Below are 14,523 nucleotides of genomic sequence, written 5' to 3'. Positions count from 1 at the left end.
TCGAAAAGTTTATCCAAAAATATTAAATAATGTGAAAAGCGTATTAGAGATATGCATGGGTGAAGATTTTCTTTTGTATCGATTCAAGTCATTAATTTTCTAATTTCTAAGTTTGTCTAAAATTCTGAAATTTTTGATTCGGGATGAAGCGAAATTTTGAGACCGTTATTCCTATTATTCCAAAAAATGCCAAATTAGGGCACTGTTCAGCAGGTAGTTCCCTGATTTGGTAATATTAAAAATGGTATCCCCCAAATAGGGTACCAAGGCCCTGATTTAACCCCTTCACTACCAAGCACTTTTTGATAAAATATTATTATTTTTAAAAAGTATTAGTTTATCATTTATTTGAAGCAAGTGAGGCATCTAAACATATATAACACAGAAATTTGTGTATAGATTGCTTTGCAGACAAACTTCAAAAATATGTAAATTTACAAAAAAAACGTATTTTTCAATTATTAGTTTATCATTTATAAAAAATATTTGAGAAAGGAAAACCTTCGGACAGTACACAGTGTCCTCTATCCTGTAATATTTCACCCAGGGTCTGAAATGTTAGTATAAAACCAAAAATGCTATTTTTCTTACATACAGTAGCAGTGACAAAAATAGATAAATAAAAATAGTCAAAAACCTTGTTAGTAGGTATTTGTAATGACCATGAAGGCATTAATTGTAGTGGAGATTACTAAAAAATTGCAACAGAATGTAAAAATAATGTCTGGATTTGAGTATAATACTCATACACTGTAAATACAGTTAAATCGTATATTTTTTAATGGAGGTATTTAAAACTGCTGTAGCAATCTGTAACATCTGAAACGCTGGTGTAATGCTGACAGTGACATGGTAGATTCCATTCACTCCTTCAACCCCCCCCCATTATACTTAGCGCTTATTAGTTTTCCACATGATTCCAATCTGTTAGGAAAACTTCCCAAATTATGTATCTACAAAAATTCCCAAAGACTTTAATGGTGACGTCTGTAGAAATATAATTTGGAATGTTTTCAAACAGTATTTAACGTTTGGAGAGCTTGTTAAATCGAAGGTCTATCTGCTATCTGCTAAACACAACTGAAAGATCTGAATTAACCCCTTAGTGACCAGACCATTTTTTAATGTTCTTACCGTTTGGGACCAGGGCTATTTTTCCATTTCTGCGGTGTTTGTGTTTAGCTGTAATTTTCCTCTTACTCATTTACCCTACCCACACGTATTATATACCGTGTTTCTCGCCATTAGATGGTCTTTCTGAAGATACCATTATTTTTATGATATCGCATAATTTACTATTAAAAAAATAAAATATGATAAAACCATTTTAAAAAATACACTTTTTCGAACTCAAAATCTGTTACGCATCTTAAACCGTCAAAAAACACCCGTGCTAAATAATCACAAAACTTTGTCCTGAGCTTAGAAATCCCCAATGTTAACATGTTCTTAGATATTTTTTTTTGCAATTATAGAGCTATATCTACAAGTAGGACATTGCTGTTTCAAAATATATATTTTTGAAATTTATCAATAGTGACATTGTAACACTGTTATCTGTCATAAATCTCTGAATCACACCTCACATGTACATATTTTTTTTAAAGTAGACCACCCAGGGTATTCAAAATGGAGTATGTCCAGTCTTTTTTAGTAGCCACTTAGTCACAAATACTGGCCAAAGTCAGCATTTATATTTGTTTGTGTGTTAAACATGCAAAAAACAATAATGAACACTTTGGCCAGTGTTTGTGACTAAGTGGCTACTAAAAAAGACTGAAGATACCCTATTTGCAAAACCTTGGGTTGTCTTCTTTTGCAAATGGTATGCCATCATGTGGGTGATTCACATTCCCAGGCTACCATACGCTCTCAAAGGCAACATAACCAATCTGGCAAATTTCAATGTGAAAAAACAGAAAATCAAGCCTTATATTTGACACTGTAACTTTCAAAAACACTATAAAACCTGCACATGGGGGGTACTGCTATATTCGGGAGACTTCGCTGAACACAAATATTAGTATTTCAAAACAGTAAAACGTATCACAACAGAGATATCATCAGTGAAAGTGCCGTTTGAGTGTGAAAAATGCAAACAATTTCAAAAATGTCACTGATTTTTATAATCGCTTATATGTTTTACTGTTTTGAAACCCTAATATTTGTGTTCAGCAAAATCTCCTGAGTAACCCCCATGTACAGGTTTTCGGGTGTCATTGAAAGTTACAGCCTGGGTTGTCAGGCAGGTCCCTCAAATTGCAATCAATAAAATTACTTATTTATGTAAACATATTACATAAATATGCATGTAGAATTTAAATATATATACATATTTATATATTTGAAGTCTACGTGTATATTTATGTAATTATGTATATGGATATAAATATATATATATATATATATATACGTCCCAGGTCCCAGCACTCGATGCTCCCTGTCTTTTAATGCTCCGGTACTGTCTCCAACCAAATTGTATACGATACCAGTAGAGAGCACTCAGGAGTCTTTCAAAGTAAATTTCATCTGTTGCTTTTTTGAGCAATTACAAATTCACACAACGTTTCAGTCTGTATACAGCGGGAAACGTCGACTGGAACGTTGTGTGAATTTGTAATTGCTCAATAAAGCAACAGATGAAATTTACTTTGAAAGACTCCTGAGTGCTCTCTACTGGTAGCGTGTATATATATAGTATATAGAATCATGTGTATTAATTTGGTATCTTTAAATACTGCAATCCCACATAAGAATACCAAATTAGAGATTAATGTGCCCAGCAGATGGCTCCCTAATTTGGTATCCTTTGAATGGCAATGCCAGGAAATTGGGGAGCTATTAATTAAACCGTGAAAGAGCAAAATTAAGAAAAAGTCCTTTTTTATATTTGACTTTTTCAGTATATATATATATATATGTATGTGACGGACCGCCTGGCACCCCAACCAGATACCTCCGTCAATCGATGCTCCTAGTGCTTTCTGAGGGCTCCAAGCACTCCACCAGACACCATAAGCACTGCAGATCCTTACTTTCAGTGATGCAGCTGAGCCGGGGTCTCGCCGTCCTTCACCCACCCTGGACCCAAGACCAGGATCCAGCTCCCAGTGGGTAGACCTCTCCTCCTCCAGAGAGCGTAGCAGGAACAAGCTCTTACAAGAGCTTAGTGATTATACTCAGGGGAGTATAGTGATTATAGCAATCCCCAGAGTGTAGTTTTTCAATACCCCAAACATGAGCCAGAACTTCATGAAGGGGTAAAACAGGTCTATTTAATGGAAGCCACAGTTGGCCTTTTATGCAAGTCCCCATGCAAGGGAACACCCACGTGGACCTTTTGGGGGCAGGATGACAATTATTACAAGCCAATAATTATGCAGTACAGTAGGTGACACTGATCCTTCCCCTCATCCTTGGAGATAATTGAGTCAAGTCCTGTAGGTAACACAATTATCTCCAGGCAGAATAACACACATTTTTGCAAAGTATGAAAAGTACCCCAAAACATAACATATCCCCATATCCCCATGATAGCCCTGATCTGGATGAACAACATATCCAAAAATCACCCAGATCAGAGCAGGGGTTCAGGAAATTCCTGGAAGTCTCTTTTGACCGACTGCACGCATGGTTTCATGCCCAAAATAGTTCCAGAGAATTAGGCTGTGCGGCTGGTCTATTTAAAACAGTCAAAGTAAAGTTCAAATAGTCGAACAGAGCCATTCCTGCCCAGAGTCAGTGAGTGTATCTGGTTCGGTAGATTATTTCTACCAAACAGCGATTTGTTTGTGCAGTTCTAGTCGAACCTAGCTGGAGGTAGAAGTCCCAGCGTTGTTTGTGCCGTCGAGTGTCTGATTTGAGTTCCATGAACTCGACGATAAAACACCGCTGAACACGTTCGGCTAAACAAGATGGCCACCGCCATGTGTTCGACTATACGAACGATGACCACCCAGCTGCTCGCCAATTTGGCTGTAGTTAACTACCAGCCTGGGAGGTAAATGAGCTGCACACTCCGCTTGCGTGTGGTCCGACTGTCCGACTTACTTTATTCACCATACTCTTCTAGTGTAGGCCCACTTCATTTACTGGCCTACAGCATATGTCGGTTTCGGCACACCTCAACCGACTTTTTCCTATCACAGGTTTGCTAACAACAATCTTACTTCATATCATAATCAATGTTGCCCCGAACACAAATATAAATATGTGCAATAATCATGCCACACCTGTGAGGTGGATGGATTTGCTCGGCAAAGGAGAAGTGCTCACTAACACAGATTTAGACAGATTTGTGAACAATATTTGAGAGAAATAGGCCTTTTGTGTACATAGAAAAAGTCTTAGATCTTTGAGTTCAGCTCATGAAAAATGGGGGCAAAAACAAAAGTGTTGCGTTTATAAATTTGTTCAGTATATATATATATATATATATGTATGTATTTATCATGACAAATACCGGTACTTTTCAATCCGCAGCCTCGTCTTTAAAATGTAAATGACAAGTGTATCAGCACTTTATCTAATTATTAATGCAGTGCACTAAAGGTATATATTAAGGCATAGCCTGTAATTGTGTGAGGGATTACCTGGCTATAAAAACTCATCCCCTTCCATTACAGAACCGTCACCGCTGGGTTCATCCCCCCCACCTCTCCCCTTTATTACAATTCAGTGGGTGGGCCCTCTTTATCACAGGCCCACCCAATATGTCGGTACCAGCACACCACAACCGACTTGTGCTTTCTACTACGTGCTCATTATTACGGCTTATGCCCCCAACTACAAATATATATACAGTGTTTTCCCCAACACCCAAAACGAAATCAAAGAAATGTGTTTCTGTGAACTTCAAAATGTATCAACACCATTCACCTAATGGAAAAATAGGGTTTACCCACACACAATTAATGTATATATATATATATATCCACACAGTGCAATAAAACAGCAATAATGGTATACTTATATCACAAATCACAAGGAGTACTTACAGAATGGAATGAATCCTCCTCATTAAATTAATGCGATTTGCTTTCATTCCATGTTAATCTGTGTCAGGATAACCTTGTTCAGTAGTCCTCCTTCCAGTCAGCTACTAAACATAGCCTATAAGGCTATACATAAAACCTTTTTATTTTAATTTTATTTTAATGTGGAAAATGGTTTATATTTTTAGGAACAGTCCTTGATGTGAAGTTGTATAAATCCCTTGGAAATGCAGTTATTAAAGGGATATATACAGCACCAAAACAACTTTATCTTAATTAAGCAGTTTTGGTGTGTTGGTCAATTCTCTGCCATTTAGGAGTTAAATCACTTTTATTTCTGTCCATGCAGTCCTAACCACACCTCCCCTGTCAGTGACTCACAAAGCCAACATCCAGATCTTACAGCACAGTGTGTTCAATTTAGATATTTTTATCTCCTGCTCTGTTAATTTAACTTGAATCACAGACAGGAGGCTGCTGCAGGCAGGATATTAACAAAGCAAGATGTAAGAAATTCTATATTAAAATCAAGAGATAAGGAATTCTAACTTAAACACATTGTGCAATAAAGGAAGTTTAAACATTGGATCTCTCTTTACAGGAAGTGTGCAGAGAGACCATGTAGGTCACATACAGGGGAGGTGTGGCTAGGGCTGCATAAACAAGGTGATTTAACTCCTAAATGGCAGATAATTGAACAGTGAGAATACAGGGGCATAATCTATACACCAAAACTGCTGAGCTAAAGTTGTGTGGTGCATAGAGTGTCCCTTTAAGAAGGAGAAAATATATCCACCAAGCTAATAATTTAAACATCTGTGGGGGTGGGGGGGGGGGAGGAGGAAGTGCTGGCATTGATAGCATGACAGCTTTAAACGAGGACACCAAAGATGTTTATACCTTTAGATATACTTAAACCTAAGGGCATCTGCAATTCACCCAAATTGTAGCAAAGTGAATTACCTATCAATCAGTTATTTGTTAGTTTCTAAAAGTCATCACTTGGAATATCAGTTTAATATATATAAATATAAAAAGCCTTTAACATGAAATATCAAAGTCTAGTTATCTATAAGAGCATTGTTGATCTCTAATTTGCAGTTTTGTAGAATTTAGTGCCTGGAGATGGTTCCTTCAAGCCTGTGAGAACGAGGTACTGCAGGGCCATCTTTAACGCGGGGAAACTGCCCCGGGCCCAGTTACTCCTGGGGGGCACAAAGCAGCTGCACCGTGGGCCCTGCTGGCCTCAACCATTTCTCCCCCCCTCCGGCCTGTAACCCGCACACTAAGGAGGCCCACCAGGTGGCTCATGCACTAAGGGCCACCCGGTGGGCTTCTGTCAACAGGGACCCGGATGCGCGCTGAGGCGCTTTAACAGCGCGACCGGGCCCCTTGCTTTTTGGTGGCTGGCTGGGAGGAAGTGACTGCCGCGCGTCACTTCCTCCCACAAAGAGAGGAGCATGTGCCGGGAGACGAGTAGGCAGAGTGGAGGGGGGCTTGCCTAGAGAGCCAGACCCCAACTCCCAACACCTTCAGCCACCAGCAGGGAAGCCAGCCTTCAAGGTAGAAAATTGGAGGGTGGGTTTAAAAGTGTAAATTGTGTGTGTGTGTGTGTGTGTGTCAGTATGTCTGTCAGTGTGCGTATATCTGTGTGTGTCAGTAGGTCTGTCAGTGTGTGTCAGTATATGTGTCTGTGTGTGTCAGTATGTCTGTATGTGTGTCAGTATGTCTGTCAGTGTATGTGTGTTAGTATGTCTGTATGTGTTGTTATATCTGTGTGTTTGTGTCAGTATGTCTGTCAGTGTGTGTGTCAATATGTCTGTCAGTGTGTGTGTGTTTGTGTTTCAGTGTCTGGCAGTGTTGTGTGTCAGTATGTCTGTCAGTGTGCGTCAGTATGTCTGTGTGCGTGTGTCAGTTTGTCTGTCTCTATATGTGCCAGTATCTCTGTTAGTGTAAGTGTGTATATATGTGTGTGTATCTGTATGAAGTTGTGTGTATCTCTGTGTGTTTTGGTGTATCTATGTGTGTATGTCTGTGTATTTGCATGTGTGTCAGGTTGTGTATCTGTGTGTCAGTGTGTATATGTGTCTGTACATCTACATATGTGCCAGTGTATATATCGGTGTGTCTGCATGTGTTTCAGTGTGTATATATCTGTGTGTGTGTGTGTATATATGTGCATACATCTCAGCATTCACACACTAACACTACACACAAATACATCCCTGCATTCAAACTTCAACACTACGTACAAACACACGTCTGTGTTACACACCAAAATTATATGTAAATACACCCCTGCATTAAAAATCCAACACTACACATAAATACATGCTTGCAGTCACGCCAACACCACATACAAACATACTCCATACAAAAACCTGTTTACATTCAAACACACAAAAACTGCTTAGTGCTAAATACAAACCTGCAAACATGGGTAAATGGTAGAGCCCCAGCTGTCAATGCATTTCTGGAGTTGCATCTACCTTTTAAACATCCTTGCAATAGGGAGGCCCAAAAATTATTGCACCTCTCTACTTTAGGTTGCCACTGCGTTGGGGTTGAGGACGTGATTGCACGCCTGGGGAGGGGGGACAGGGTCCAGGGGGAACCAAGCAAATGCTTTGCCCAGTGTCCAGTCAATATTAAAGACGGCCCTGGTACTATGGATTTGCAAACTTCATATTAGCATCCTGGAAGCTTTAAGGAACATTTTCCTATCACTGAATTCTACAAATCTGCAGTTTATGGTCCAGCAATGCTCTTATAGCTCACTAGACATTGGGCTGTTATGTTTGTGTCTTACTGTGTGAACCATTTTAAGCTACATTTATGACATTGTATTTATTTACATCTTGATTATTGTTTTTATTTACTCTGAACTGATACAATATACACATTAGATATGTAATTGTGTTTTGTTACCAGCTCTGTGAGTTGTAGTTGCCTTCACATAAACGTTTAGTGTTCCTGCATCATTTGTCTTGTTTGTACTGATAGACTAGGTGGCATTTTATTTTTACTAGGTGGCAGCAGGACAAGTGTGTTTTCATTGCCCCTTAAACTGTATTATGTTTGTATTCTATACCAGACTAATTCTTAGTCTTTGTTTATTTTCTTTTATCTGACACTTTTGAATAGGAGAAAAGCCCCACCAATGCAGCATCTGCTGGAGGTCCTTCTCGTTAAAGGATTATCTAATCAAACATATGGTGACGCACACTGGCGTGAGGGCCTATCAGTGTAGTATCTGCAACAAGCGCTTCACCCAGAAGAGCTCCCTCAATGTGCACATGCGCCTCCATCGGGGTGAAAAATCCTATGAGTGCTACATTTGCAAGAAAAAGTTCTCTCACAAAACCCTGCTCGAAAGGCATGTGGCTCTCCATAGTGCTACCAATGGAACTGCCAGCATCCCAGTCCCTGTTCCATCTACAGGTTCAACGCCAGGTTCAGCTCAGGCTCCTGTTTCCATCCCAGGACAGGGGTTGCCTTCAGCTCCCACTATGGCTCTAGGTCCAGTCTTGCCTTCAGCTCCAAATATGGTTTCAGGCACGGCCTTGCCTCCAGCCTCCAGTATGGTTCAAGCCTCGGTCTTGCCTTCAGCTCCCAGTATAGTACAAGCTCCAGTCTTGCCTCCAACTCCTAATATGGGTCAAGCCCCGGCCTTGCCTCCAGTTCCCAGTATGGTTCCATCTCCGGTCTTGCCTTCAGCTCCCAGTATGGTTCCAGCTCCGGTGTTGTCTCCAGCTTCAGTTCATGCCACCGCTCCAGTCTTGGCTCCAGCTCCAGCCTTAGTTCCAGCTCCAGTTTTGGTCTCTGCTTTAGCACCGACCCCATCACTGGCTCCAGCCCTGACCCCTGCATCAACTCCTGGTCCTCTACTTGTCCCTCGTCCTGGGCCTGCAAGTAATGGGGCCATACCATGCCCTGAGGGAACAACGTACGTTTGCTCAGTCTGTCCAGCTAAGTTTGACCAAATGGAGCATTTTAACGACCATATGAGAATGCACGTTTCAGACGGATAAATATCATCCATTCTTACGAACAAAAACAAACAAAAGCTATGGCACTAGAATTTAAGATTTTTGTTTTAATCTTTAGTATTTTTTCTGTTTGTTTTTTGTTTTTGTTTTGTTTAGTTTTTTGGCATTTTGTACTACATGAAGAACTGTATTGCCTGCTGGTACATTACATTTCCGGAGAGTGGGTGAATATATATATCTATATATATCAAGATATATAACCTGCGTATATATTTTATCCAGTCTCCCTCAGATGGTGGCCTTAAGGCCTGGTAGAAATACCTGAATTTCCACTGGTTGGAATTCAAGCTACTGGCCTCTAAATACAACCCTTCTTTGAGAAAAAAAAGACAAAAAAAAACAACAAAAAAAGACAAAAGAAAACTCTTGAAAAAAAAATAAAAAATCCACGAAAAAGCTACAAAAATAAAAACTTAACTTTTTTTTCCACTTGTGTAGAGCACTACAAAAAAAAAACAAATAATATAAAGAAATATTAAAAAAAGGCCTACTGTCTCCTAACATGCCGCTAACAGTGTTTATTTTTTTATTTTTTTGTTTATTTTTTTTTCCCCCTTGCTTTTTAATCTGAAGGATATTCTTATGCATTTAACCGCTGGGACTTCAAAATATCTGGTTCACAGAGGAAAAACAACTCGTCAAAAAAAAAAAGTTTTATTTTTTGATGGCTGCTGCGTCATTATATGATTTTGTTTTTATTGTGATTTTATTTTTATTTGAGGGGAAGTGGGAGGGAGGTGAAGTGGAGACACAGGGTAACTGTCTGAGGCTGGCATGACATAGGTACAAATTAACACCCAGAACTGGAGTGGACAGTTAGGTAACCTTCCTTCCATTCCGGTTAATTTGTCTGCCCAGTCTGCCTACATACCCGTAATCCCTCTCTCCTTTCACCCTTCTACCCGTCCACAACTCTGTCTCTCATTTGCAGCTGAAGACCAGAAGGAAAATGGAAACACATAAAACCATACAATGGCAATGATGAAAAAAAAATTTTGGACAGTCTACAGTGAGAAGTTCAACCTACTTTCAAGTAACTCACATTTATTCATGTTATCGTTCCTGATGCAGTACAGGACAAGGACTAACCGAAAGCTTGGTGTCATAAAAACCATAAATACTTTATACATGGAACTGATATGTCAAAGACTAACACCCAAGGAATACCTGACCGCTTCTTTTAATTTTGGTATCTCCTCCTGTTTGTAAGAATTGAAGAGTAATAATGGTTCAACAGCATTAATGGAAATAAGTGAGGCAGCTGAGGGTCATAGATCTTGGCATCTCCATTGTATACGTTGACATCTCATTGGACTGGCAAGGCCCGTAAGATGTCACTAAAAACAGATTGTTCCTGAAGGTGAAATTCCATTTGAGAAGTAAAGCAAACTGTGTAATGGTGAGTTTTTCAATATGCCAAAAATGTTTTCATGGAAGATCACCAGAATGTGTCTGCCAGTGTTAGGGTTTATTGTAAAACTCAACATTACGTCTTTTGCAGCAATGTAACCATAAAGTTTTCATTGTTTTTAAGGCTGTAAAAGATAGATTCTGCTTTAGTTGACTCCAAAGGTTCAAGGTTTTGGTTACATGTAAAATAGAGGTTTCAGGACATGTCTGTAGGAGCAAGACTTCCCAAATCTACTCCGAGATTCTTCAAGAAACATCTGGTTCACAGAAAAATATTTTAATGATAAGTTGACGAGAGGCAAAAACGCCACTCGCATTGGCATTTTTTGTTCTGGATTGAACGTCTAACCTTTGATCTAGATGTACCAATGGCTGAAAATTATTTGTAAGTATTTCCCATAAGGGTATGTCGCAGGTAACATCTCACAATTCGAATCATCTAAGAAAAAAATCTATGTATAGAAATCCTCATTATTGGAGGCTTTTGTTAAAAAGAGTATAAATGAAATCTCCAATGTAAGTCTGTATAGACCTAGTGCTGCTTATATGAATACCAAGCCTACCGTTTCTGTGAATCTCCTCTATGGGTTTTTGGAATTCTTGCAAGATGCCGAGGGCATGACTCTCAAACCTATTGTATTGCGGAACCTGATAATCGAAGGATGGTGAGCAGTAATATTTTGAGCACTTTGCAAACAAGGAAACTATTAATGTCAACCTTTCAAATGCCAGACAGGTGTGCAAAGCATTGCTTTCTCCCAACCATTCCTGGCACTTAAATGGTTATATTATGTATTTTTTATGCAGCTGTTAGAAACACCATAAGTTATGCTCGGGCTGGGAGTGGATTGCATAATGAGAGAAATTGGCGGCTTTCGTTCAAGGGTGCCGCTAATTCACACTGGGAGGAGCTGTTTTTGTGGAACAGCTCTACACAGATTGGGAAATGAAGATAGTAAAAGCAAGTGATTGGAGGAAACCAAAAACCAGACAGTACAAAACCTATCTCCAAATACAAATGCCGCTTGTTTTTATTTATTTGTTTAGTCTTTGATAGCGTTTATAACTTTTTGGCTGTCATGGAGGAAATGTCAGTTGAATTGAAGCTAACACTTAGGGCAGCCAATAGGTAAGGTGATCGAGGCAATCAGAATGCAAGAAAGCGATCAAGACATAAGTTTCTAAATCAGTTCCTTCCTCTGTGTGGTCTCTGCACACCACCACTAATATTTCTTTGTGTTGTTTTTTTTCTCTTCTATATTTTATTTTGTTTGTTTACTTTTGTTGTTGCCGTTAATAATCTTTAAAACGAAAGCTTAGTTGCCTATTAGTGAACTTACCATCGACGAAAGAGGAGAAAAGCACTTTCTGCATACTTAAAAATGTATGGTGACCGAAACATGTGTCCATCGGGTGAAATGTATTCAAAACCTAGAACTGAGATCAATCAATTGATCAGACAGTTGGATCTCCAAACGCAAGATCCATACTGTGTCATTTCTTCCATGCAAGTCTCAGGCATGTCCCAATCTTCAATAAAATAATTGCTACAAATTATCACTAATCTGAATTGTTTGGAAGATCAGCCCTGTTGCAGAAATGTTTGTCAAATTCCCTTATCATGTATACAACCTTTCCATGACCCCGTAGCTGCTAATAAACACTACACTTGGGTTGGGTGGATGTTGACAATGTCAACATCCACCCAACCCAAGTGTAGTGTTTATTAGCAGCTACGGGGTCATGGAAAGGTTGTAGACCACCGGGGCATTGAAGCAAAGTATTTGTTTATAGACACCCTTCTTAAAGCTTCTTTGGCCACCTTCTTCTCTACATAGGTAAAGCACCTTCAGTGCCAGAGTCTTCAGCAGCCCTCAACAGCAGAAATGGTTTATTTTTCCTGCAAATCTGACCAGCAAGAAAAGGCAGAAACTTTGAGTTGCCTGCTCCTTTTAATCCATTACCTTGTCTGCACAATCTCAATCTTCTCCAGTGTATGTTATTGTGTTTATCGCTTCATAGTCCTTCAATTCCCTCTGACCTGCGTATTTGCTCTTTAGTTGATTGTTTTGTTTGAATGGCTATTTTTTGGTAGACTATCTCCATAGGAACGTTGTTGATGTTTAATGCTGTTTTAACGAGAGTTTATGGATATAACAGAATGCTTCCTGATTGTTGTGTTGTGGGTTTTTTTGTGCGCGCAAGGCACGTGGAGAGGAACTGTCCGCAAGCCTGGTTTTAGAATTGGAAGTATCTAGTAGTGGACACGAAGAACAGTAGGTATAGATGTATCCAGTGATGAGTCTTCCACAGTCATCACTGGAGCCCCTCTGTCCTTCAAAATACTTAGGTAACAGGGTATTTAAGAGAAGATGTTGTTAGTTTTTTATGGGTTTTTTTCGATGGTTTGGGCATTTTTTTAGTCTTTGAATGTTAAACAAAAAGTTGTATTTCAGCAACATCATCCTAAGCACTGGTTTCAAAGGTGGAATTGTCAAAATAAAATATTGAAAGACCATTATTAGTATTACCCTTAACACTAAAAATGAAAAACGTGTATGCATAGGCACATTTGTGGTGAGGATATTGAAATTGTCATTCCTGTTCTCCTTGAAATTTGATAATAGTCGTATCCCACCACCTTCTGGCACGTCATCTAATACTGGTGTGTCAGACAACCCTCTGGCTGCCTAATTGTTAAAATCCTTTGACCCAGAATAGGTATAACACAAGTAAACTCGTTCTGTGCCAATTCACCAAGCGACTCATTGAGTTCAATGGTTTTGTCATCCAAATATCTGTCACAGAGTTTTGTGAAATCTTTGTCCAATCACATACAGCACCTTTACTATGAGAACACTGAAGGACTTGATGTAAGATATTTAGCTCTCTTTCCCCTTGTTTAAAATAGAAAAAAAAAAACACTTGTGGTACACTCTGTCCTTTAAGTAGGATTGTCATATCTCTGTCTTCATAGGAGAACTGTATGATTTACTGAGGGATTCAGAATGAGGATCTATCTAGGTGCATTCTGTTATCATAAGTCTGCTAGGTGGGTACACCTAAAACATTGTTGGGATCAACATGGACAATATGGACTAGAAATCCATTAGAATTCTTTAAAATGGGCCGAGTATCTGATTTAGAATTGGAAGAAGGCAGAAGTAATTAAACTAGGAGTATTGGTGGTTTATTGGTTTTGATGATAATGGTTAGAGTTTGGCATCTAGTATAAAACAAATAAGACTTTCTATTATATGCCGATCTGTCTAGTCCATCACAGTTAAATATCTGTTGTTGTGTTTCACAAACAGTTGTTTTTGTTGGCATTCATGGAGTTGTATGGAGACCGTGGAGTGCTACCTTGGATATCTTCCTGAAGGGGCAGAAATTAAGAATCTACTTACTGTACTGCAGGTTCAGTGATCTTCCCAAAGGATAGGAATTAGAAGTCTCTCTGCGGAACTGCTGGCTCAGAGATCTTCCTAAAGTGGCAGGAATTAGATGTCCCTCTCTGCTGGACTGCTGGCTCAGAGATCTTCCTAAAAGAGCAGTAATTAGATGTCTCTATGCTCGACTGATGGTTAAGAGCTCTTTCTAAAGGGGTAGGCTGTGTTTCAATATTGTCCATACCCAGTCTATTTAAATTATTTTCGGTTATTGTAAAGAGATGATACACATTCTACAAGCCCAGTGAGTTTTTGTACCATTAATCGTTAGACATAAAACAATTGTAGCAATGACCAGCTTATTACACAGTGAATCCTTAACTCTTATGATATAAGAGTTTTAAATATAATACATTAAACTTATTTATATCTTCAAGTCACCATACTCTTTGTATTGATTATAGCCGCCTGAATGATGGTGAATAAATCACCAAATTAAATGTAATTCCATGTTTGATCAGTTAAAGATCACCTACATTGTCTTCTTAAAAAAGGAGAGAGCACAGTGACTCTGTGAAAGAACAGTGTTTCATGTCCATTTTATTGGTAGCCATCACATTGTGGATATGATGATAATGCTTTAGTTTTCATCTTAATATTCTCGATGTAGATAAGTTTAAA

The 14,523-nt window shown here is 38.9% G+C and overlaps 1 protein-coding gene across 1 annotated transcript in view; it reads left to right on the top strand.

The window, feature by feature from the left end:
• The window catches only part of ZBTB20 (zinc finger and BTB domain containing 20), a 778,251-nt gene extending 769,216 nt beyond the window's left edge, over positions 1 to 9,035 (top strand). Inside the window, exons 9-10 of the mRNA XM_063442031.1 lie at positions 8,139 to 8,484; positions 8,908 to 9,035. Coding sequence (XP_063298101.1) covers positions 8,139 to 8,484; positions 8,908 to 9,025 — 464 coding nt within the window. The 3' untranslated portion in view covers positions 9,026 to 9,035. The remainder of the gene's footprint in view (positions 1 to 8,138; positions 8,485 to 8,907) is intronic.
• The last annotated feature ends 5,488 nt before the right edge of the window (positions 9,036 to 14,523 follow it).

The sequence above is a fragment of the Pelobates fuscus genome, chromosome 1, assembly GCF_036172605.1.
Source record: "Pelobates fuscus isolate aPelFus1 chromosome 1, aPelFus1.pri, whole genome shotgun sequence".
In the NCBI taxonomy this organism is placed as follows: domain Eukaryota; kingdom Metazoa; phylum Chordata; class Amphibia; order Anura; family Pelobatidae; genus Pelobates; species Pelobates fuscus.
Note: the sequence above shows the minus strand (reverse complement) of the source record. Positions and strands in the feature narration are given on the sequence as shown.